Source organism: Leguminivora glycinivorella, chromosome 17 (genome assembly GCF_023078275.1).
Source record: "Leguminivora glycinivorella isolate SPB_JAAS2020 chromosome 17, LegGlyc_1.1, whole genome shotgun sequence".
Taxonomy (NCBI): Eukaryota; Metazoa; Arthropoda; class Insecta; order Lepidoptera; family Tortricidae; genus Leguminivora; species Leguminivora glycinivorella.
The window spans coordinates 10,814,813-10,839,133 of NC_062987.1; the positions used below are offsets into that span (position 1 = coordinate 10,814,813).

The 24,321-nt window shown below is 37.9% G+C and overlaps 2 protein-coding genes across 2 annotated transcripts in view; one reads left to right on the forward strand and one right to left on the reverse strand.

Annotated features, from left to right (window-relative positions):
• The window catches only part of LOC125235595, a 217,207-nt gene that overhangs the window by 131,979 nt on the left and 60,907 nt on the right, over window positions 1–24,321 (reverse strand). The window lies entirely within an intron of this gene.
• LOC125235597 lies at window positions 14,861–16,241 on the forward strand. The gene is made up of 2 exons (XM_048142195.1): window positions 14,861–15,159; window positions 15,214–16,241. The coding sequence occupies exon 2, from the start codon at window positions 15,273–15,275 to the stop codon at window positions 16,239–16,241; it is 969 nt and encodes a 322-aa protein (XP_047998152.1). The 5' UTR covers window positions 14,861–15,159; window positions 15,214–15,272.

The window sequence follows — 24,321 nt, forward strand, 5'->3', positions numbered from 1 at the left end:
GATTCCAAAATAGTCGTTAATTTTGGAATCAGCACCCCGGAAACCTTTTTGACGACACCCATGACGACTTTTGTGTCAAAGTGACAGTCAGCAATGTCAAGATTCCAAATCGGTCATTAATTTTCAAATCAGCACCTCCGGAAACCTATTTGACGACACCCATGACGACTTTTGTGTCAAAGTGACAGTCAGCAATGTTAGATTCCACATTGGTCATTATTTTTGGAATCAGCACCCCTAAAACCTATTTTACGACACCCATGATGACTTTTGTGTCAAAGTGGCAGTCAGCAATGTTAGATTCCACATTGGTCATTAATTTTGGAATCAGCACCCCTAAAACCAATTTTACGACACCCATGACGACTTTTGTGTCAAAGTGACAGTCAGCAATGTCAGATTCCACATTGTTCATTAATTTTGGAATCAGCACCCCCGCAAACCTATTTGACGACACCCATGACGACTTTTGCGTCAAAGTGACAGTCAGCAATGTCAGATTCCACATTGGTCATTAATTTTGGAATCAGCACCCCCTAAAACCTATTTTACGACACCCATGACGACTTTTGTGTCAAAGTGACAGTCAGCAATGTCAGATTCCAAATCGGTCATTAATTTTTAAATCAGCACACCCGAAAACCTATACTCGTGGTATATGCACTTGAAATGTGAAAGTGAAAATGCTAGAATGACATGTAAACCACGAAGTTGTATAGTCATATTGTTCATTAGTATTAGTGACCACCATCTGGCTCCATCATCAGACCCTGAGCACCACCTTGAAGTAATTAGAATTGTATTTGTCTTATTTTATCATCATATTAATATATACTTTACTCTAATACTTATCATATAACAAAAGCAAATATGTAAAAGCAATATACTTTAATTTTTTAAATAAATTATAACATAATTGATATTATTTCGCGCTACTTTAAATAGGACGTACATACTCAAGAATATGTCTAATCGCCCATGGATAAAATTGAAGCAGCACACCCCTAACTTCAACCATTGCAACATGTTGCAACATGTCTATTACAGGTGCAAAGGTTCCCTGAAAGCGAAATTGCTGTCGCGCTAAACATGCTAAGCAAGACTGCGCGAGCTAAGTGAAAACCCGAGATTGGATGAGGTTTAATAATATTCAAACAGGAACTTTACGGGGCGGGTGAGAAACGTGTAGCCAATTGAGAACTACATGCAGGCGGGAGTCTTAAGAGGTAGTGCGCTTGACGTGATGCTGTGGAAATATATGAATAAGGCAAGTGGAATGGAAGGGGGTCGGGGTCAGAGTATTACACTTAGACAGAATTAGAAAGTTAAAGTTTGTAACAATTAAATTTTATGATAAGAGTCGATATGGTGGTGGGAAATATTATTCCCCTTGTTAAGGGTTGATGTGGAGTAATAAGTGATTACCTATAAAATTTGACTAAAAGACATAGCTTAGTACAATTTCGTGTGCCTTAATGCATATACAAGTTACGAGTAACTATGCAATGTGTGACTACCATATATTCGTTTTATATAATTTATTATTCGTATTTTGAATAGTAAAGCTTTGAACTTTCTGTAATATAACGAAGCTTGTGCTGTTGTACTGATGCTATGTTATTGCTATGACGGTATTCCTATTCGTGTTTTACAACAACAAAGTACCTACCTAGCTACCTACTTGTGCAAATAAACGTTATTCGGTAAACCAGTGTGCATGGTCTAAAAGTTCATTGACTCTCCGTCTTTAGATGTTCTAGTGGATTTAATATCGCAACGCTTTGTAAAAGCCAATTGCAGACAACGCTGACTCTAGCATCAACATCGCATTTCACCAACATTTATCCCCATTTACATGTGGATCTGCAAACAAACAGATCTGTATACGCAAACAGAGAAAAACTCCAAATGAGCGCTGAAAGACAAAAGCGGAGTATCAATATTCTTCAATTTCCACACCAAGACATTTGAAAGACGGCTGGTACGAGTATTTCTATTTATCATTCGCCGGGCCGCGGGACCATCCATTACATCTTGCACTCGAGAGCCAATCGGAAATTCAATTTCCGATATGATACGATTCACTAAGAGATTGCTAAAACAGGAGCGGTTCAGACATGGCGAGCGGTGCGGTGTAACGTGAGATTTATTAGAACGCGTTGAAGGCAAGCTTTATTTGCAATGATAATACTTTTGATAAAAGGAAACTTACGTAAGTATTGGTGTTTTCATATTTGTGAGCGGTTTTAAATATGCCACCAGAGTTTTATGCAATTGATTAGATTTCTACGAAACTGCTATGAAAAGTTCTTAAAATGTGAAAATAATTACCTCGTTCGTCATTATCTCATTACGATCCCTTCAGGTCAAGTCAGTCCGGTACAGATGAAGTATCCGTGTTCCCAGTTTTCTCCTGTTACAGTAACCATATTTTACCACAATAACCGTCCACTAGGCCTCATGCATGTCATCTTCTCGCTTCAGATCGGTACAGAAAAGTGTATGTGTGTGTGTGTGTGTGTGTGTGTAGGCTGAACATATAATATAACACTTTTAATAATTATGATACAATTTTATTGTTCCCTCATTGTAATACATCGATTTTCTAGGAGTGAATGCGCATAAAATATGTCATTTGACAGTGACAGTACGCATTTTAGCTATTTTCATAGACAGTCGTTTTTAGGTCATAGAACTTTCACGAAGTATTTTAATAAGTTACACTTTTTAATACCACGTCGGTGGCAAACAGGTATACGGTCCGTCTGATGGAAAGCGGTCACCATAACCTATGGACGCCTTCAACTTAAAGGGTGTCACATGCATATTTGTATAAAAATACAATACCTATTCAGTGTAAAACTTACTTCGCTGCTTACTGTTTTGTATAAACGTAATAACTGAAACTGGCTACACTAGTGAACTAGCGAATTTGCAATTTTTTAATTTGGCGATACTTTCTTATTGAAGAACACAGCAAGTGCATACAGCATGCGAAAACTGAAAACAGTTTTTAGTGGAAGCTTTAGCTTGTCCAGAAATATATGATTACGCGCCAATCGCGCCATGTTACGGAATTCCAATAGAACTATTTTTTTTTCTAGCCTGCGTTAGTGTCCCACTGCTGGGCAAAGGCCTCCCCTCTCTTCCTCCACTCGACCCTATCACTCGCATTTCCCCACCAGTTGGACCCACGGACTACGATAGATGGTGTAGGTAGGGGTTCAGGCAGACCAAAAAGGAGATGGTGCGACGACCTGGAAAAAATTTATCCCAACTGGTGGGGAAATGCGAGAACTATTTTATTCATACTAAACTGAACTGTCACCGCATATATCAGAAAGCAGCGCCCTCTTGACAATGGTCAGATATCTGAGGTGATAAGAACAAAAAAGCGTGATACAAAATACAAAACAAATTACCAGACACCCTGCCTATATAAACATGCTAAGTATAACAAGTTAATAATTCAGCGGCGACGCAAACTTGGCTGCCGAGCTTCAGAGGAACATTTCATTTTGTCAGGTACGACACACAAGGGAACAATGTTTAATAATTAGCTTTATAATTTAGCAAATTCTTGCACCGACAGGCGGACTTACGGCTAAGCCAGCTCGGGCTAAATTAGGAAGCTTTATGGGCCAGCCTGTTGAGTTATTACTTGGAATGAGGGCCCGCCTAATTTGGTAAATGAGCAAGTCTTGTTTGCCGAAGGTGGGTTCAGTCAGTTAAGGACCCAATTGTGCACGCGGATTAGTGGGTTGTGTTTTCCTGGGGCTATGTTGTAGGCGCGGCAAGGCGGCGAGGCGTACGGCCTTTTCCAGAGTAAAATATAAAAATATGTTAATAATCTGTCGTCGCACCTCTAGGTGCCACCAATTTCAAAGTTTTAATGAAAAAAAAAATGAAAATGAAATATTTATTTTTCAAGTAGGCATATTATAATGCGCATATGAACGTCAAATAAAGCTACGCCGGCTCTAACCCTACGCCTACGCCTAATCGGTAGTCTTCGTCGATTTATACATATAACTTTTTTTTGGTGTCGCATTTGTGTATCGTGTTGTGTTGTACCATGTTGTAATTCATTTACATTTAGTATGCACATATGTGTGATGCAAAATAATCGAATCTTCTTTACCACCTTCAAAATCCAAGCCAAACGCGTATAAGAAAGTAAAGGTAGATGTTCACGGGCGCGGAACCAGGGCCGGTAAGGCTGTGTCCACAACAGCCCCATCTGTGTAGCTGTTCTCATAATGGAATTGGCTGTTTATTCGGCAGCGTGCTGCTCGCGCCGACAAAGGGTTAGGAAGAGTGGAAGGGTTAAACCTATTTTTTTAAAGTAAAACAGGAAATAATAGTCTGGAAAAGTTGATATTTCAATGTTATGTTTTTGGAAATATGTTGAAGTTATCGACGGTTTTTTTGACCAGTGTAGACTTTTCTTTCTTTTCTTGAAATATTTTAAAGGCATGTTTTTAAATTATTTTGAAAAAAATACAGGGCACAAAAACCTCCCAATTTATTTTTAAAGATCATACTTTAATTACTTAGTTAATTTATGTTTTATGTATGGAAAGTAGAAGTACTTCTAATCTCCATAGTTTTTTATGTCTTACTTACAAAAACAGAAATAAAAATACAGATTCAGACACAAGATTCATTACTAATGTAGGCTTATGTATTTGCCTAGAGTTTGAAAACCTAATTACATTTTCACATGTACTCATATATGAAAATTTCTATCTATTTAATATAACAAAGTTATGAAGCTATGATTGCTATGAAGTCATCATCCTCCTTGCGTTATCCCGGCATTTGCCACGGCTCATGGGAGCCTGGGGTCCGAACCCGCGACCTCCAGAACGAAAGTCGCACACCGCGCTACCAGCGCACTCTGGCGCAGTCGGTAGTGAGGCATTTATTTACCAGAGCATGGATGTTTTTATTATATATATCGTAGGTAATACTTTATCGCAAGGATTTTAAATCCACTATTACTACAATAGTCACTAAAATGCCTTAAATACCTGTAAAGGCCTTTCCAGATTCCCTAGAGCATTCCCGTCCGCCCCCCAATACGTCACCTCGATTTATGTGTCGCCTTGCTCCGTCGATAGCTCTTTCTTCGATAATGTACGGCCTCACTAAAGCGAACGAGTACTTATTGCACTTAGCTTCAGCTTACTTACCTACTTTAACCTATTTTGTAACAGATACCTACTTTAGTGTACGGCACTAGCGCCTGACGTAAAAAATAAGCAAACGTGCAAACCATGCCATTAAAAAAATTACGCGTTCTGTTTCAGGCGAAATTTGGAGAAATTGGATCATCAGAGCACGGGACAGTCTTATGGCCGAGACAGTAATAAAAATGTTTGGTACAAGTTTTCATCGTTGACTGTAGTTTTCTTTACAATCCAACAAAACAATCTCAAACACAAATAGGCATGCCGAATGCAGCGATGCCTTTTAAAAGTAAGTTCCTATGGCCGCATCATATGGCCATCCTGATATTCCTGATAGTACTTTATATTGTATTGTTACTATACCTAGACCTAGATGTTTTTCTGGTACGAACGTCAAGTTGTAACTGTTGTAAGTGCTTGACAAAATAAAAACATCGACAATCATTTTATCGATAAAATAGCCTTACATAAGGTTAATAATTACCCCTAATAATAACCTCTAAAATCTTGAATAATAATGTAAGAACTTAATGTAAACTATTAAAATATGGTTCGTTTTATTATTATTGTCTATTTATATTCAAACATGTGACATTCGTATAAAACATTAATGTTATATACACCTAAATTCTAGCTTATATTCCCTAAACGGGGTAGGCAGAGCACATGAAAATCTCAAGATCCAGTGCCACGGCAATAATTATCATCATCATCATTTCAGCATTTTCAGCCATTAATCGCCCACTGCTGAGCATAGGCCTCCCTTCGTGTACGCCACTCATCCCGGTCCTGGGCTAATCTCATCCAGAAGTGCCCCTCAGTTTTTCGAATGTCGTCCACCCAACGAGCCAACGGATGCCAGGCGCTTCTTACATCTAATAGCGGCCACCATTCGGTCAACATTTTGGTCCACCTGCCATCACTCTGCCTGGCAACATGCCCCGCCCAATTCCATTTGAGTTTGGAAATGACGTCACCCACGTCCCGCACTTTGGTGCGGCGTCGGATCTCGACATTTCTCACTCGATCTTGGAGTTTAATGCCGAGCATGGTGCGCTCCATCGCTCTCTGTGGTACCCGTATCTTATGCACAGCCTTTTTAGTGAGCGTCCATGTCGCGGCACCATATGTCATGGTACTCATGGTGGGCAGGACACGCTGGTTGAAGAGACGAGTCTTTAGGCATTGTGGAACATTATTTGACTTAAGGATGTCCGCTAGTTTGTTGAATGCCGCCCAACTTAGCTGGATTCTCCTGGATATCTCCTTGTCTTGTTGTTCTTTATCAAAAGATAGAATGTGTCCAAGATAAACGTATTGTTTAACCATCTCCAGATTTTCGGCTTCAACCGTAATGGCAATAATTAATGACAACGTAAGTTATCGATGAACTAAATATCGGAAGGAAGTTACTAGTGTCACTTCGTTTGTGCTAAAAAAATATCTAGGTATAATTGTTACTATTAATCTTTATAAATTGAGCTTTGGTCAAAGTTGAATGTTGGCTGTTATTTCAACACACTCATAATTTCGCATATTGTCGAATCAACACATCATACTCATCATATTTTCGTCCAATAAAAGATACGAGCATACTGCAACTGGCATTTCACACAATCAATCCGATGCAGGCGCTCTGAAACACAAATATCGCATTTCTGAATGCTCAATACCGAGTGCTCAGTGCTCGTACCAATAGTTAAATAGTCAATAACCACTGAACCGTGAAAAATCTTGAGAATGCTGTCGGAAAGGTAAAATGATTAAAACATATATAATTATTTGCTGGTTAAAATGGAACAAGTTTAGTATGTATGTAGTATATAATTGAAAATATTTTCCACAGCAAGGATTTCTTATTACTCATCGCTTAAGGATCTTTTAAGTATGGACCAGTTCATATTTGCATCAACTTTTTATGTAAGTATTTAACTTTGTGTTTTTGGTGGGGATTATTGCAAACTTTGTTCATAAAAAAGATAAAAACCCTGATGTGGCATTCATATCAGTATATCTACATTCTGTGTGGATGCACAATAATATTTACTTGCTGAAATGTTGTTCCGTACAAAAACCTTACACAAATTAGAAAAAGATCCAAAATCTAAAATGGAACGATACTATGAAAACAAAAGCAATGGACACAACTAATAAACTCAATAGATCTCCTGTAAAGACAGTCCTGGGACGCCGGCAAATTGCCTCTCTTGATCATTTCATGGACGAAGCGGGAAGGACCGTGAGAGAAACGCAGCAAGCACGGATCGGATATGTCAAGATAAACGTAAATAGCACCTTACTTCATTGAAATATACGTCTAATAATGTTTGTAAATATGAATAATCGAATAAGCTTTGGGATGCGTCTTATTGGATCGTGTTTCCTTTGTTCATTAATAGAAAAACTATGGCCATGGTTAAATGGTTTTTCTAACATGTTTTCAGAGTATTTAATTAGTCGAGGTTGATACATTTTATGTTTGTTTGTTTTGTTTGTTCTTTGGAATTTGTTTACTTTTAAGTGGCTAGGCTAAAAAAACCTTTCAAAAGGAATAAATCATATGACGCTGAAAAATGTTTAGGAAATTTGCGGAAATATGCATTTGCCTGAAAAATCTAATTAGCTCCCCTTGGAGAGCATTATACTTATAAAACTCCAAAATATAACCCTTGAAGCACGTTACAACTTTTACATTTAGAAAATGCACCATAACGATCATTTGGGCCCCAAACATTCATTAGGCGAGCAGAAATGGCGGCGTCATATTTATACACTTTAGGCTCTCGGAACCCCCATGCCTTGCATTTTGATTGATCCACAAGGTCTAGCGACTGGAGAGTAGGTATAATATAAGCTGTCCAAAGTGTCCAACGTAATGTGACCTCGACACTTCAGCATGACCTATAGAGTATATGGGTAATTTCAGTGTTCGTTCTTGTATCTAACTGGTACTGGTACACAAATCTCCAAACCTCGACGCTTGGATAGCAATCAGAATACCTCCCCTGGTCATTAAAAATCTCTAAGGGGTCCTAAATATTCCTTATTCCATCCTTCATTGTGGCTGAGGAAAACGTTGCTTTTCATTATCTGAAATATCGGGAGATTACAGCGGTCATTTCGCATCTGAGATTTTTCGGAACGGTTTGGTATTGCTTTAATAGCCCGCTTAAAATGTTCAGGGGTAGCCATTTATTTTCTTCAAAATAATTTCGGAACTGCAATTGCAACTGAGATACTTTTAAGCACAATTTGTTATGGTTTTATTGTCAAAAATCAAAATCAAAATAATTTATTCAGCAAATAGGCCACAGGGGCACTTTTACACGTCACATGTACAGTATAGGTATTTAAAAAATATTTAAAATTGAGTTGAAATTACAATAAAATTGATGCTATTATATACTAATTCTAAGTTCTAACTAAAGTTAACTCTATACAATTAATTAGAGATGTAGAAGGTCTCTAAATGTCGGATTACAACCAAGGACTACACTAAATTTTAATTTAAAAAGTACAAATACAAAAAAAAAAGTCTAAAATTACTTTAGAGGTGCAAATGACTCTAAATGTCACAACAAAATGTATATCTACTTAATCTAATTCTCCTTAGAGATGTACATATATGGTCTCCATGAGTCAAAATCATATATTTAAAATATTTACTAAAAGAAAGGAAACAAACGACAACCGAACAAAGTGTCCTAATTTAATAAAAATTAGAATTAAAGTTACTAAGTTATAACAGCCCCAGTAAGCTTAAACAGACCGGTCTTCACAGACGGCACCCGTTCACGAGTATGACGCGTATCTCAGCCATCGCCTCCCTCAACCTTTATTCGGGAAGGTGTTGTTGTTTTTAATGAATCAGCTTACATCATCGCTAGAATTCACTATCATTTAACCGACTTGAACAGAACGAAGTAAGGAAGTGTAAATATAAACGTAAGGTCAATACGGATAAGTGTCTCCTAAAGCGAAGTGTGTCTGGCCTTTACAGTTGACCTATTTAAACCAATGATCAGTGTTTATTGAGAGTTCATACGTTTACCTAACCTAACCTAACCTAACCGTGAATAGCACGTAGGTATCAAAAGTAAGAACTCGCAAAAACACCTGTGACCATGAGTAAAAGGGTCAAATCTAGACTCGTTTCGCCTTATGACACACTTACTTACCCGTATTGATTGACCTTAGTATTATCATAGAGGATCGAGTATTATAGAGAGTTACTGTCAAAGTAAAATGTGTAATCACAGTGCATAGACTGCCATCTCTCGACACAGGCTTAAAACTTTTGGACCTCAGTTTTGACAATTTGGCCCATATTCTTAGCTTGATATGTGTTAAAATGGCAAATGTTAATATTAGCGCCATCTAGCTGAGCGTACCCCAAAGGTGTAATGCCATCTAGGTTACCGTACCTTTTTCTGTATGGTACTGAGGTACGTTTTTTTCTTAGACTTTATCTGTCTATACGGAAATACAGAGTGGGGCCTGTAACAAAAAGCGAAGAATTGAACTCTACATTTGTTCGGCGACTTTTAAAAATAACTTGTATTTTGATTTTTATCACCCTTGAAAGTTTTTTCTAAGAGGTATTGCGAATTCTGTTAAGTCTAAAGTGTGACAGACAACGTCAATGACAACAATAATGGCGTACATTGAAGCTAATATTTATTTTGTATGAAAAATAAAAAATTTAAAGACTTCATAATTTTTAAAAGTCACTGAACAAATGTTGATCAGTATAAGGAGAATAGCCTACAGTTAAATTCTTCGCCTTTGTTACAGGCCCCACTCTGTATATGTCTGGTACTATTCATAAAAAATCAATTAACTGGAGGAGGGTCGTCAGGCATCGCAACAACTGGACGAAGATTGTGAAGGATGCCAAAGACCCAGCGTGATCAACTGGTCAGACCGTTTTTCACACATCATTAGCATGGTAAATTTTTCCATACATATTTGCTTAGAAAAATATTCATAAGTATTTACATCATCTTTACTCAACAGACACCTCTGCCGGCTGATCTCATGCTAATACATTCAAACGCAGACTCCACAAAGGTTATCAAAGACTCTCATCTACATACGTCGGGCTAGGCCTCACCTGTTCCATATTCATCAATGTAGACGTCAAAACGCATGTTTAGCAAATGGAAATTATGTGTCATTCTTTTATACTGTACAAAAAAAAATAAGATGAAAAGAAAAGTACAGTCACGGACAGTGAAAACGGGTCACTTTCCATAGAGATTTCCATACAAAAAAAAACCCTTATTTACTGTCCGCGAGTGTATATAGACTAATATTATAATATTAGTGTGGATATAGCAAGCTTTTTAGTTTTGAACTCTAATAGAAGAAAGTTTCGAATTCAAAATCGGGAGAATTGGCTTGGGTATGACGAGGTTAAGACAAATAGAACAGGCAAATCTTTTGTCACGTTATATCGATATCGGCGAGATAATTAGCAACAGTATTTATATTAACGAACCACTGTTCGTTTATATGAGATGCATTCAGATAGTTACAAAGTAGAAAAAGATATTCTCAATTCTGACGAACACAGTGCCTACTTATTTCGGACTGATCTGCTAGGAGCATTGACCTCTCTACTCAGTTACATTCAATTTCCTATAACCTTGTGTGATATCGTATAAATCAATGACATTAATTAAACTCAACCTTAGTAGCGTGACAGATGGTCATTGACCCATTATTACACTATTAGACGCCTAATGAAACCAATATACTGCCCAAGTGTCCGATACAAGCCAAACTATACATATATCTAACCATAATGTATAGTTTGATTTAGTATACGGTATTACACAGGGACCATTGCAAGGATCAAGTTAAGTACCTATGTTTAATGTGACATCGAAATAGTCATCATCATCAGTCATCACATACCAAGAGGAAGTGAACTTAAACGTTGTAATTTTATGATCCGTAAAATCATCCGGGGGTGCACGGAGCAGGTTGTTATTGTAGGTAGGTTTTATAAGTGAGAACCTGTAATTGGCTTTGTTATTCTATATTATACTTCGTGTATCAATCGAGGATGATATTCTGGTTTACATGCAGCAGTACGAGGAATCGTACCATCTTCGTCACACATTCAGAGTTATAACAACCTAAAAAGGAATCCTTAATAGTGCCGTCTCGCTCATGCCCTTTACCGTGAGAACCCCGGCTGCGCGGCCGCCGCCGGCGCGGGGTTTGCACAACTACCTCATTACGTGATTTTGTGCCATCTAAGTCACACTTAAATTTTTTCGTGAAAATAAATTAAGTAGTGCCAAGTGTTCAGTGATTTTTCAAAATACACAATGGGAAAAAGGAAACGCTCAAGGGATGAAGATTATTCTAACATACTCCGAAAGGTTAAAAAGTTAGAAGCAAAATTAAGGCGTCGGCGCCGTTCATTTTCTGCATCGTCTGAGAGTGACTACGAGCATCGACGTTATTATGAAATGGACAATATGGATATTCAAGGTAATTAAAATACAACGTGTCTTTGTTCTCCACTCCACGTAAATCGTGATGAGTATTTAAACCCCACTTTAATAGTGAGGGGAACGAACATAGACTATAATCTCCACTAAATGTGTTGAGACAGTTAACAGTATACAACTATTTCCTCCACTAAACGTGTCGAGGCAGTTTTTCAAACATACATAGGTATACCCATATTCCTCCACTAAATGTGTCGAGGCAGTTTACAAGCATATACCTTATCCCTCCACTAAATGTGTCGAGGCGGTTTACAGTATCGAGGCGGTTAACAATCATATTCATTTATACCTATTTTCTCCACTAAATGTGTTGAGACTCCACGTAAATCGTGTTTCTTGTTTGGGCCCCACTTTAAACAGTGACGAGGCAAATATCTACATTATTACCAAATAATTTTTTTTTAGGAGATGAAATCATAGATTTGGACGAAGTGGGTGTTCATTCTCAGCCTACCCACAATGAGATAGATTACGCCGCCCCCTACCCGCCGCCGCCATCGCCTTCGAGCGCGCAGCCCGCATCGTTCGCGGAGCGCGTACCGTCAGCGCACGCCCCGCCCGCGCCCGCGCCCCTCGCGCAGGCGGCGCCGCCCGGTGCATTGTCTGCGCCGACCGTACCGCCACAGTCCGAGCCGTGCACCCTAATTGCGCTCGCTGAGTGTTCTGCGACGCCCGTGACGAGTGCGCCGCCTATGCAAGATGACGTTCCAACTGCGCCTAGTGCGCCGTCTAATGTGATGTATAACCAAACTCCTAATATTAACTGTACATCGAAGATAAATACAGACGAGGCTCTTACAGATGAGTATGTACCGTCGCTAGATCCGGAAATACTTCAATTGCTAGGCGACGACCCTACTACGGAGAAAAAATACGGTGCTGATTTGCATAAGGATATTGCCTCAAGATGGGCACATATATATTCTAATGGTTTGCCTAAAGAGGTCCAATTGGAGCTTGCAAAAAATTATTTGCCGCCAAAAAATTGCCCAAATATTACTGCCCCTAAACTTAATCCCGAAATTAAAGCAGCTCTTTCTGAAATAAACCTCAAGAAAGATTTATACAGTCAAAGTAAACAAAATCAGATTTCTACAAGTCTTGCTGCCATAGGACAAGTTCTCAATTGGGCCCTTTTACCAAACAATAATATGCCCCAAGACATAATAAAAGCTTTAGGCGATGCTGGAAGATTAATATGTGACATTCATCATAGAGAATCCCTGTCGCGCCGTTATGCGATATTAAATATTTTAAACAAAAATGTGAGGGATGCTCTCAAGGACACTCGATGCGACGAATATCTCTTTGGCAACGACCTGAGTGATCATATCAAGTCATCTAAGGCAATAAACAAAACTGGTTCAGACATGAAGTTTACACCATTACGCCCTGCATACAGGCCGCCTGCAACACAGTTTCAGCGGGGAGCTTTAAACTCGAGGGGGGCGCCGCCGCGCATACCTGCAGCGACCGAGCCGCGGCCGACCCACGCGCCCGCGCCCCACCGGCCGTACCGCCAGCAGGAGCGCCGCCCGCCGCCAGCGCCGGCGCCGAGGGGTCGCCGCTACAGCAGCTACACGCGGCACCAGCACTACCAGCGCACGGGCAGGCGTTAGCAGAGGATCTCCAGGTACCTATTGCTGGTCGCTTAAAGTATTTTTATCATAAATGGTGTGAAATTACTGACGACCCTACTATTTTGAGTTGGATTAAAGGATATAAAATTCCTCTTATAGACAGACCGGTTCAAATGATACAACCGATGAACAGTGTTTGTCATGGTCATAAACAGGCTGAAATTATTGATGGTTGTATTTTAGATCTCTTAGATGCGAATTATGTATCACCATGTACACCATGTGAAGGACAGTTCGTTTCGCCTATTTTTACTGTATCAAAACCTAACGGCAAGCACCGATTCATATTAAATTTGAAGCAACTTAACACATATGTCAAAGTTGAACACTTCAAAATGGAAGATTATCGAACTGCACTTTAAATTGCTTGACCATAATTATTTTTTAGCAACCTTAGATCTGACAGACGCTTACTTTCTAGTACCTATAGATGAGAATGACAGAAAACTGTTGCGTTTTCAATGGAATAATCAAATGTACGAATTTAATGTACTTCCGAATGGCTTATGTTCGGCGCCTTACGTTTTTACAAAAATATTAAAGCCAGTACTAGGATACTTACGCTTGTCAGGACATTTGTCAGTAAATTATTTAGACGATTTTTTGTGCATAGGGAGATCTTACAATGAGTGCTTAACAAACGTTAACAATTTACGTTGCGTTTTAGAATCGCTAGGATTTGTCATTAACTTCGCTAAAAGCGAACTGATACCAAAACAGATTTGCAAATTTCTAGGATTTGTTTTTAATACCACGGACATGACTATTTTTTTACCTGACGAGAAAAAACAGCGCATTAAATCTCAAGCCTTAGAACTTTTGTGTAAAAATAAATGTACAATTCGATATTTTGCTGAATTTTTAGGACTTTTAACCTCTGCCTGCCCAGCTGTTTAGTTATGGTTGGATGTATACGAAGTTATTTGAACGAGAAAAACTTTTAGCTCTTGGTGATTCACAAAATTATAACAAACAAATGACGATACCAAATAATATAATACAAGATTTATTATGGTGGAAAGATAACATAGAGTCGTCATTTTCACCTATTCGAAAAAATAATTATTTACTTGAAATCTTCAGTGATGCATCTAACACCGGCTGGGGTGTAGCATGCAAAGGTCAAAGTACAAGTGGCAATTGGTCAAATGCACAAATGAAATTACACATTAACACGTTAGAACTGTTAGCCGCGTATTATGGTATTAAAATTTTTGCCGCGGGTCTACAAAATTGTAATATATTGTTGAGAATAGACAACACAACTGCCATATGTTACATTAACCGCATGGGCGGTGTTCAGCACCTCATTTAAATGAAATTTCTAGGAAAATATGGCAATTGTGTGAAAGTCTAAACATTCATGTCTTTGCATCCTACATTCGATCTTGCGAGAATATAATAGCAGATAAGGAATCTCGTCGAATTAACATAGACACCGAATGGGAGATTTCAGATGAAGTATTCACTCAAATGTGTAAATTATTAGGAAACCCAACATTTGACCTATTTGCCAGTGCACAGAATTACAAATGTCAAAGATACGCTTCATGGAAACTTGACCCTTATGCTGAAATAGTAGACGCGTTTACCTTCAACTGGCAGGGAATTTTCTTTTACGCCTTCCCTCCATTCAGTCTAATTACCAGACTGTTAGAAAAAATTAAATTAGATAAAGCAGTCGGTATTGTAGTAGTACCGTACTGGCCATCACAGCCATGGTTTCCCTTGTGGTCCAGGCTTGTTGTTTCTGAAAAAATATTTTTCGGCCCTCATATGTCTTTGTTACACTCTCCTTTCAGAGTCTCAGACTCTGAAAGGAGAGTGTAACAAAGACATATGAGGGCCGAAAAATAAGTCTGTCATCCGCTTCATGCGAGCCTTATCCTGGTGGCAGCGAAATTATCAGGCAATCTATGATCAAGCGCGGGGTCCCACAAGCATCCTTGGACGTAATGATGGCCTCCTTTGCTAAAAATACTTTAAAGCAATATAGTAGTTCTATCAAATGTTGGTGGTATTTTTGTAAAACAAATAATGTTGATTTATATAATGCTGATTATACTAAGATTATAGCGTTCCTAACTACAAAACTTAATGAAGGCGCCAGTTACAGTAGTTTAAATATACATAGGTCCGCTTTGTCTATATTATTAGGTTCAAATGCGACTTCAAATGATAACATTAATCGATTTTTTAAAGGGGTATTTAGATTAAACCCTCCAAATCCTAAATATCAATCAACTTGGGATACAAATGTTGTATTAAATTATTTATCGAATGTATACCCTTACGATAACATAGCACTAGCTGATTTGACATATAAGACTTGCGCGCTTTTAGCTATAGCGTCTGCTCAAAGAATGCAAACGATTAGTTTAATTAAGCTTCAAAATATTAAAATACAAAATGATGCAATTGTTATTAAAATATCTGATTTTATTAAAACATCGCGGCCCGGAACCTACCAACCACTCATCAGATTACCTTTCATTTTAGAGAGGCCCAGTGTTTGTCCAGCTTTGGCACTTCGAAATTATATAGATAAAACTAGGGCTTTACGGTCAAATCATTCGGAAGGAAATCTTTTTATTAGTACCCGAAAGCCTCACAAAACTGTAGGTTCACAAACGTTAGCACATTGGGTAAAACATGTGTTAGAGAAAAGCGGTGTTGATATAACATTATTTGGAGCTCACAGTACGCGTGCAGCGTCCACATCGGCCGCGCACAGCTCCGGAGTTAACCTGGAAGTGGTTCGTAAGGCTGCGGGCTGGAGCGATACTTCTAATGTATTCCTTAAATATTACTGTCGGGAAGTAGTACACACTGATAAAGACCAATTTGTTAATGCTTTATTTAGGACCGATTTAGATGAGAACTAGATAAATTACTTTTATTTTATTAGGTGTTTATATACTTAAGAAAACGATAAATGTATTTTTATACTAGTTTTTGTAAACCGTTGAAAGTACCTATACATTTACATGTACCTACATTACCTGATTGATCTCGATATTTACTAATGTTTGTTTCAATTATTGTTACTAATACTATAATTAATATGATTATATTGAGTTGGTTTTTCGACATTTTAGTTTATTTTCTGAGCTGATGTTATGCTCTAAACATCTGCATGTAAACCAGAATATCATCCTCGATTGATACACGAAGTATAATTAATAATCAAACGAACTTACCTGTGAAGTTTGATTCCAATTATACGAGTGTATCAATCGAGGATGATATAAACTCCCCATCCCGCCCATTACCCCAGAAAATTAAACTAAAATATTCTCAGTATAGCACAAAATACGATAATGTAGACTCTAAAGAATGAGGTAGTTGTGCAAACCCCGCGCCGGCGGCGGCCGCGCAGCCGGGGTTCTCACGGTAAAGGGCATGAGCGAGACGGCACTATTAAGGATTCCTTTTTAGGTTGTTATAACTCTGAATGTGTGACGAAGATGGTACGATTCCTCGTACTGCTGCATGTAAACCAGAATATCATCCTCGATTGATACACTCGTATAATTGGAATCAAACTTCACAGGTAAGTTCGTTTGATTATTAATTGTATTGATAACTTCAGCTGTTGGTTTTCCATGTATGTAATAAAAAAATAAAAATAATAAAATCTAAAATCCATCGCTTGTCCTAGCCACTCTAGCCTGATACCATTGCTCAATACATACAATTTTTCGTTGACCCGCTCAAATTCCCAAACCACGATAGCTAGCGAACGCCTTAAAATAAAACACAAAATTTACTATATAGAAATAGACGTAAAATTTTTGGCAAATACGAACTTCCATGAAAACAAAATCGCTCTAATCAATAGCATCGATGAAAAATAAAACTTTAAAGGCAATCGGACAATTCCCACTGATATTTCTGCAAAAGGAGCACCAAGTTCGATGCAATGTAAAAGCATTAGGCAGCGTGGAATCTGGGAAAATCTCGGCGCTCCATCTTTGATATTTACTTTGTAGACGAAGATAAAAAGCGTCCATTCGGAGGATTTATAAAATGGATGTTTAAACCCTCCGAGGACAATGCTTTGAGATCGAAGTGGAGTGCCCGGGTCTTTACCAGCGATGTGTTACTTTTAGTGGAACGAGGAACGACTGCTCGCTGTTATCCTTCTGATATATTTTTACTCCGAAAAATAATTTCGAATACAATAACAGTAATGTATTGGAAACCTTTGTACCTACCGTAGATATCAAAGATATTGTTTTGAACCGTTCATTCAACTCAATTGCTCTAAAATTTTCAATGGACTAGAGCTACCAAAATAAACTGAGTGGGTATTGCCGATTGGCGTTTCTTCCCCGCGCCTCTCATTATTGATCCAGGGTTAACCAAACATTAGTTAATTCTAAAGCACTAAATAAAAACCTACCTTGTCGGTTATCAGAAGTGCTACTGGTATACAAAGTACAAATTCAATTACAAATGGCCGTTATTGATGGCAGACTATTGGATCGACAGCAAATACACCAAAATGGCACTCCACTTTGCAGGATCCCACTCGACTGCGCCAATACACCGAACATATTCAAACGCGTACACTTCTAAGCCGTTTAAATTATCCCGCACAATACCGTCGGAGCTAGGTGCCAGCACTCAGGATAAATCGTCCAAATATCCATATCTTCACACGCTGTAAATGCTTTCAGAGTTATGCGAATATCGGAGGAAATGCTCCTTTTGACTAGGTTAGAAATGATTTGAATGAGGAAATATATTAGCGTCGAACATGTTCTTCGTTTAGGAATACTTGTTAAGGTGTAAGTCACGTTAGATATTGTGGAACGACTGAAGTGCTCTGAAGTATGTTTTTCTGTCTGTGTATCCGCATTGATTTTTTGAAGTATAAAATGTCGGTCGCCAAAAGAAAACACACGATACAGACGATCCTGAATATCAACGATAGCCAGAGTCAATAAACGGAAACGTTCCAAAAGCATCAAAGAGTTCAGTTCTCTACGATGATAAAAGCAAAATGCTTTATTTAGGCGAGTGTTCCGAACGTTTTTCACAATTACACAGCGGCGTGGAAACCCGGCGACGTGTTGTTTCAATTTCACGCTCAAATAATACAAGAGGCAACCTTGTTAAGGGATGTTTAGTTCAAGGGCCCAACTAAATGGTATTCGGTCGAAACAATCCGGAGGGACACCTGGGGCCGGCGGCGAACTGAAAAGAATTTAGTTGTTTGGTCCAGCGTATCGAATAATGGGATTTGGTGAACTTAAACGTAATAACGTGGACATACATGTAGCGGAGAGTAAGGGAGAGATAATCTAAAAATATTTGTTATGGCTGTTTCAAAGGGAAATAATTTGTAAGTATATGTGAACACTTTGTATCTCCTATATTTCTAAAGATATCTCAATAGCACTAAGATAACCTAACCACAAAATAAAAAAATTGAAAAAACCCCCGACATAGTGGGACCGATTTTCATGAAATATGGCTAAGAACACTCCCGACTAACTCAGCATTCAAACAAAAAAAAACCGGCCAAGTGCGAGTCGGACTCGCGCACCGAGGGTTCCGTACAAACCTGCAAGGTTTACAATTATTAAAAAAAAATATATTATGTGATGTAACTAAAAATTTATGGTTTTCGTAATTTTTCCTTTATCTATGCTATAAGACGTTGCTTCGTACCAAATTTCAAGATTCTGAGTTCACGGGAAGCACCCTGTAGGTTTTGATTCCCTTGCAAGTGTCGAAAATTTGCGGCATAAACGGCTGTATCTTTTGATTGCGTTGGCTTAGAAGTTTGATTTTTTCACAGCTTCAAGGGACAGTAGACCTGAGTAATTGATATAAATTTCAGCTTCATACCTCCACGCGTTCCTGAGAAAAAGGGTCTTGACAGACGGACGGACGGACGGACAGACGGACAACAAAGTGATCCTATAAGGGTTCCGTTTTTTCCTTTTGAGGTACGGAACCCTAAAAACTAAATCTAAATCGGTTCATCCGTTCGGGAGCTACGATGCCACAGACCGACAAACAGACAGACAGACACGTCAAACTTATAACACCTCTTCGTTTTTGCGTCGGGGGTTAATTAAAAACAAAAAGTGGTACGTGTAGGTACAGTCACTACACAGAAAAAACAGTGTTAAAACGGAACATGCAATCAACAAGAAGACAGTAGACACGAGAGTGCGAGTTCAGATGAAGGTGACTGCATATGTATTCAATATCAACTTCTACTTACTCGTAGGTATTTACTAAATGTTCCCTCTTCAGTTGAAGTTAACCCCAGGCAGTATAATATGACGTAGCACTCATACCTCACACTAATTTAATGTCTGTGAGTCAGGATTGCGTCTGTTCGCAAGCAAACTCAGCCGTCTCCACAAATCCATATCAAACTAGACGGGAATAATTCATCCTTAACTACAACTAGCGGGTCTAGAATCATCTACAGTTCGCAATTTGAAGCGAGGTGGATGTAGAGAATGATTTATGAATTAATTTTAACATACTTCGGTAAATCTAAATACTAATAAAAATGTGAAACGTAAATACGATTTTCGTTACACAAATCTAGATTTTTTACTCCATGGAACTGGCAATTACAGGCCTAATGAAACAAATCTAAATATAATAAAATAAAATTATACAAGCTTGGCTGTTACGAAACCGTTCAAAAATCACCCTGATTTTTGATCCTGTATTCGTTAGACTAAGTTAATTATTTTTGTTATTAAAAATCAATTTTCAATTTTATACATTTAATAATAATAATTCATTTTAATTCTAATTCATTATCATGTAACTGTTGACATTTCAATTTGTATATTCTTTCATTAAAATATTCAGTATTGTTCGAGTCGACATTATGCATTTTATAAATCTTCAGTATTAATTTATTCAATTTTTAATTTCATGTTATTGGTAATGTTTTAATTCATTCACATACTACTTGACTATTTTTTAAATAAAATATTCATTGAATTGTATAATTATAATAATATTTCAAATCTCTAGTTAAATCTAAATTTACAAATGGCAATGTGATAATTCAAATTTGACAGCTTTTAGAGCTTTTTAAAAACTTACGGTTATTCCGCCTCCAACGACATTCACAGTGTCATTTTCTTTGTTCTTCTCATTTATTCACATTTATACAATTTGGAATCCACATCCATGTAATTTGGATTTTACATGGTCCTTACGAAGCCTCTGGATTGTGAGAGGACAGGACTGTGGCACCGAGTCAGGCTCCACCTATGCAACGGGTCTTCATCATCGAAGCCGTGGGTCGACCAGGTTGGCGCAGGGCGTATTCAGCTGCGTGCAGGTTCCAGGGCTTCCACTCATCGCGTCCCATCCCATCAGCCAGGATCCAGGACGGGTGAAAGTCGCGACGAGCACACGCAGCATCCCATTGCAGTGGGCATCCATCCGTGACCAGCAGTCAGTCGCGGGATCCAGCCAATTCAGCGCCAACTAGACCAGTCCAGGAGTATTCAGTGGAGATCAGCGGGAGCCAGCATTCAAAACCAAGCAGCAGCCAGCACAGGAGGGAAAACGAACAAAGTGAGATCGTTCCATTCCTTTCTTTTTTATCCACATTCCTTTGTTTTCTTCATTTTCTGTGTAGCTGCAATATTCATTAGGTATTATTCAGCCATACCTATTCAAATACCAAATTCATTGCTTTCCCATTAAGTGCAGAAAGTTAATTCATTGCCATCGTTTGGATTAGAAGCCAGTAGACATTTCGATAGGATTATTCACTAGAGATATTCATTTTAGTAGGTATAACCTCTTGACCCAGTTCACAGTAATAATATTTAAGATTTTAATATAAACTATCACTTTCACATAATTCCTATATAATACGATAACAATAATTCAATAATTTTGTAACTTTATTACGCTAATTTCAATTAAAAACTTCAAAAACAATAGGCAAACACGTTCTTAAAACAATCTTGATAACTAACTGCAGTGCAAATAAGTCGTAAACAAGGTTACGTAATACAAGTGCATACCTTTGATTCGCATAACAAATAGTTTTAGCGCCTGGAGATTTTTTAAGAGCAAAGTTTTTATTTAAGGTCATAATTTGTACCAATATTTATAGGCTCATTTTTTAGCATTTTATTATGCCACAATGTCATCGGAACATGATTTCATAAACTTAATTACAAGGTTGGACTTATTAAAGGTAAACTTACTGTTTTTCACAATTTTGTGTCGCAACTAGCTGTTGAACCGCAAGTAAACGAGTTACAGCTTGCAGAGCTGCAGCTTCGATTTGACAAAATAGGGCTTTTATACAATGAGTTCGATACATTGCTGCTAGACATAGACATATTGTCAGAATTCACAAGCGGAGAGTATATAGAGGATGAGCGGGCACTCTTCGAAGACATTTACTTCGCTAGCATGTCGAATGCACAAGTGCTGATTCATAAGTATTCAAAACTTAATTCAACAGTGAAAGTGTCCACTCAGGCTATCAAAAATATGTTAGATAGCACGATAAACACACAAGTATCCATATCCGCACATAAAACTCCCTCAAATACAAATATTCAGTTTATGGTTAGGGAATTAGATTCAAATGTTCCGAGAGACAGTTGTACGATACAATGTCAGTGTCCGAAAGCTGCTCATGATCAGCAAGCCACAACATCCATCACGTTGAATGAGCCGCCGACAGATGGCTATATAATTCACAGATGCAATCCCGATCGTGTGGCGGGAGCACCGATCAACTCCATGTACGGTCACGTCATTGATAATTCAGAGTTGCTCAGTTTCAATCATCATCATTATTGTCATGTGCACATCTTGATATTCAAGTATTACCGTCTCACTTTCTTGCATGCAGGGCCTTTGTTGAACATGAAAACGGTACAGCTCTTGTTATGTAACTTAACAAGGGAGCGTGAAGCGCTAGAGGATATTCCTATTCATTTACACATTTTTCACACATTTTATGCACATACATAAATTTAATTTCAGTCCCTAAAGTCCTTTCCTCCCTTTCCACTTCCTGATGGGCGATCCACACATTTCGTTTCATATGCACAGATTGCAGCCTTCAAGACATCACCAGTTCGTGGCACTCATCTGCAGGACAACTTGGAAGGCATCCATGGCAGCGACGGTATCTCACGGCCTGCACCATCATCTACCCTCCCCCTCGGCATACAGTTGAAGTCATAGACTTCAAGGCGGGAGCATGTTACGAAACCGTTCAAAAATCACCTGATTTTTGATCCTGTATTCGTTAGACTAAGTTAATTATTTTTGTTATTAAAAATCAATTTTCAATTTTATAAATTTAATAATAATAATTCATTTTAATTCTAATTCATTATCATGTAACTGTTGACATTTCAATTTGTATATTCTTTCATTAAAATATTCAGTATTGTTCGAGTCGACATTATGCATTTTATAAATCTTCAGTATTAATTTATTCAATTTTTAATTTCATGTTATTGGTAATGTTTTAATTCATTCACATACTACTTGACTATTTTTTAAATAAAATATTCATTGAATTGTATAATTATAATAATATTTCAAACCTCTAGTTAAATCTAAATTTACAAATGGCAATGTGATAAATTCAAATCTGACAGCTTTTAGAGCTTTCAAAAAAACTTACGGTTATTCCGCCTCCAACGACATTCACTGTACCACTTTCTTTGTCTTCCACAATTCGGATTAAAACCAGCACCAAACTACAGTCCGCTTATTATTTCTACCACCACTACGAAGACCTGAGACCAGCGAAGATTTTAAGAGAGGATAGTATGTATGACAAAATTTTGAATTTAGTAGACAGGCTTTAAGTTAAATACTCAAAATTGTCAAAACATTTAGATAGTTAAAGAGATTAAATTTTATTGTGAGAGTATGCAACATGACAGATATGTGCACATCATTCACGCGGCGCGAGGATTATAGTTAAAATGTTAACTGGATTGGCAAGTCAGGATGTTATAAATATAAATATGTAAGTAAAGCATCACAATTTTTATCTCGCCTTTTTGCCCCATCTCTAACTACAGCTGGAAGAATTAATCTCGAGAACTCCCGGCAGACCGGATTCAATTTGATTCGAGAGAAAAATCAAGTGCAACAGCATAATAGCGGGCAATTTAGTCGGATACCGCGTGGAAAATTAAAACAGGCCAGATTTAGTTTTAATGTTCCTGGCCAGTTGGGCTGGGCGTTCTATGGAGGCAATTATGGGCGTTCATTCATTCATTCATTCTTTGTTAGGGGCTATGTAAGGCTTCTTAGCGCCTTATGTATCACTGCGACGATTCCTGATATAGATCAGAATAGTCTGATCGCCACATCAGCCACATGCTACAACTCTCGATCAAGTCAGATTTTTTTATTTACAGATAATAAAGGGTTGGTTAGTAATTGTTCCACCTTGATCTCAAAACATTATGCTTTTCAACTCATTTGATAACAAGCAGCCTTGAACTTATTAGGTACTTATATATTTCAAAAGTGTTTAAGTAAGAAAGTTAAAATAATGTTAGACAGGGTGTCCAATATAAAAAGGCCACAGTGACACTGGAGGTATACCAGGCCAAGAGGTACTCAAGTAACTTAGTATAACCCCCGTCAAAGTTGCCCGGTTTTTAAGTTATTGACCAATGAAGTTTTCTCATAAATTTTGACCGTTTTTAACATTGTTAGTGCCAGTTTGTGGCAGCACTGGCTGCGAAAACCTAACTTACCTCACTTATCACTATGGTTATAGGTAAGTAACATTTATATTAGTATTTAACCCTTTAACTCGCAGTGTCAAGTATACTTAACACGAGATTCAAAAAATTATTGCAACGTAATTTTTACTTTATTTCAGTACTTTTATGAATAAAATAATAGTGTAAACCCTAACGTATCTTCGACAAGTGAAATCATTGCCCAGGCGCATATATTTCGAAAGTT

Excerpts from the sequence above, each read along its gene's own strand:
- LOC125235597 (XM_048142195.1), top strand. The coding sequence starts at position 15,273 with ATGATCAAGCGCGGGGTCCCACAAGCATCCTTGGACGTAATGATGGCC.